This window comes from Rhagoletis pomonella, unplaced genomic scaffold (genome assembly GCF_013731165.1).
Source record: "Rhagoletis pomonella isolate Grant_MI unplaced genomic scaffold, Rhpom_1.0 Rhpom_scaffold_00008, whole genome shotgun sequence".
In the NCBI taxonomy this organism is placed as follows: domain Eukaryota; kingdom Metazoa; phylum Arthropoda; class Insecta; order Diptera; family Tephritidae; genus Rhagoletis; species Rhagoletis pomonella.
This window is the reverse complement of record NW_023458562.1, coordinates 28,912,135-28,914,838: the sequence shown is the minus strand read 5'-3', so window position 1 is coordinate 28,914,838 and position 2,704 is coordinate 28,912,135. Positions and strand designations below refer to the sequence as shown.

Below are 2,704 nucleotides of genomic sequence, written 5' to 3'. Positions count from 1 at the left end.
TCTATGTCTTAGGTTTTCTACTACTTGCCAAATGAGAAAATGGCAGCCACTGCAAACAAACTTCATTTTAAAAGAGTCTAATTGATTAGAATTTAGTGGCCGGACTTGGACTATAAAAATTTAAAATTATGAATGAGAAAATACCGGTTAGCAATAAAAATTGCCAAAAATCAATGCAATTTTTAAGAAAACTGAAACCTGTATCTCAATATCCTAAAACTTAATGGGCTACAGAACTGCATAATTTTTTATTATTAAATTATAAAAAATTTTTTAGTCTACATAAATTTTGCACTAAGTATGCAAGTTTTATTTTTATAATTTTTATTGTAGTACAAACTATATTTTTATAAAAAATTAGCGAGAGGAAATTAGAATAAAAACTGTACTAGGACTTTGTTCTTACAGTGTATTTATTTATAAAGAAAACTCAATTTTTGAAACCGGTCTAGACTTAAGCTAGATGTAGAGACTACCCAGCTCCGGCTGAAGCGAAGTAGCAACTACCTCGAATCAATACTTTTTAACAAACTGACATTGCGCAGCAGTGTGGGGGAGAGCGCTAAGAAGGCCTCGGTGGCAAGCAAAATATGCTGATATGCGCTTAGGACTTATTGCCTTCTTTCTCCCTCTCTCTCTCTCTCTCTCTGTTATTAGACTGCACGGCAATTGGCAGCCGATAATGTTCCCTAGTGTACTGGTTTAGTGGACAGCAATGAAAAGGAAAATAGTTCTTTAGAAAAAAAGACAGTGCACCTATATTGACTATCCTTGATTTGCGTGACAGATGGACTAGGTACAAACCGACGGCACTATACACACAGGCGTCGGCCAAGAATAAAGCTCCCAAGGTGAGCACTTTCTGGACGGATAAACTACGACATCCCGGATCTGCACTTTGACGATTTTCAGAGCCACTCTATTCACCAGGTCTTAAGGCTGGCGTGAGGGCATGAGGTTGGCTGGCGCGGACATTGTTTACAAAGACAGAACGATCGGTAAGAATAAGGAAATCATCTACCGAGGCAACAAATTTAAACCATGGTTAATAAGAGGAGCTATATTTTATGTTCTGCGGGTGAATTTGAAATTATTCTTACGGATTTGAGGATAAAAAAATTTGGGAATTCCGTACCGAAGATAATCTTTTGTTATTTTTTTACATGTTGATATTTAAACACCACAACATTCCTCGACGTAATTATTTTCAATTTGCCTCAAAAGCAATTTCTTTACCTAATTTCTTGTTTTCACTCTTAGTCAGGTGCCGCTGCCACATGTTGTATTATTACAACCCCAACAACAGCTAACCATATGGTCAGCTACGAAGACAGTAGCTTGCCTTAAGCCTCGTTAGACAACCTCGATTGTACAACGCAACGCAAAACTTGCCTTAAACTTTTGCACAAACAACATTAAAGCCGAGTCATTTTTAAGGCTTCCGCAAGGCATAGGGCAAGCAGATGTTGAAATGCTGACGAACAACATAAAATTCAGTTGCCACTGGCGACTTGGCGTGAAAAGTGCTGCAGAAATAAATTCAGCAGAAACAATAGCTAAAACTAACTAAGTTACATTAAGTGAATTAGTGTGCTGGTGTGTTAAGTGCAAAAGGACCTTCAGGACCTCAGCAGCCAATAAACAACATGGCAGCAGCTGCACCAGCCGCGGCCGCAGCCGCCGCAACTGCAGCACCGACAAACATAGCCGAAATCGCTGGCGAGGCTAATATAATGAACTACATGAAGAATCGGCTGCGCAAGGGCGCCATGAAGCGCAAGGGTCTTATGGTTATAAATGGACATAAGTTCGCGGTACGCTTCTTTAAGCAGCCAACCTATTGTGGGCATTGCAAGGACTTTATTTGGTAAGCAGATTGGTGGACAAGTGAAGGAAAACGAAAAGTGGAAGTGAAAATTGTGTAACATATTTTAAGGCATTTTAGCGCGCAATTCGCGTTGGTGCCTGTGAGCGCCGCGCTAATTGAATTAGGCATTGCAGTTTTTTTTCTGTTGAGTGGAAACTGACGTTTTTCGCATTCATTTTGATATTTTCTTGTCCTTTTTTTAGGGGCTTCGGCAAGCCAGGATATCAGTGTGAAGGTGAGCTAAGCAAAGTATAAATCCTAAAATATATTTGCCACCTTCATTTCCCAATTCACACCCACCATGTTTGCGCATATTTTTTTTTTTATCTGCGACTTTTTACGCATTCCGCTTCGCTTTCAGATTGCCGCTTCAATATACATCAGAAATGCTGCAATTATGTGGTGTTCAAATGTCCTGGCAAGGAGACCGACATTGATGCTGATTGCTCGAAAGTGAAACATAAATGGGAATCGACCACATACACAACACCGACATTCTGCGATGATTGTGGCATGTTGCTGCACGGTGTGGCACATCAGGGCGTCAAGTGTGATAGTAAGTGTGCGAAGGACCTGTTAGACATACATATAAATATACGCAGCAATATGCTGTTGGTTGCTAACAATTGTATTGTTGTCTGCTTTGACTTTCCATTTTCTCCTCCGCATAGATTGCAATTTGAATGTGCATCACGCTTGCAAGGAGAAGGTGCCACCGCTTTGTGGCGCCGATATTAACGAACTACGTGGCAAATGTTTGTTGTATGCCGAACTCAAGGGCAACACATTGACGGTGGAAAGTGAGTTGGGCGTTTCTAATTTCGGAAATGGTTTTTG

General features: G+C 40.3%; 1 protein-coding gene across 1 annotated transcript in view; it reads left to right on the top strand.

The window, feature by feature from the left end:
• Positions 1-1,486: 1,486 nt before the first annotated feature.
• Positions 1,487-2,704, top strand: part of LOC118744592 (protein kinase C, eye isozyme-like) — a gene marked incomplete at its 3' end in the record, with an annotated part of 5,547 nt that continues 4,329 nt past the window's right edge. Inside the window, 4 exon segments of the mRNA XM_036477720.1 lie at positions 1,487-1,867; positions 2,071-2,102; positions 2,229-2,423; positions 2,539-2,667. Coding sequence (XP_036333613.1) covers positions 1,647-1,867; positions 2,071-2,102; positions 2,229-2,423; positions 2,539-2,667 — 577 coding nt within the window.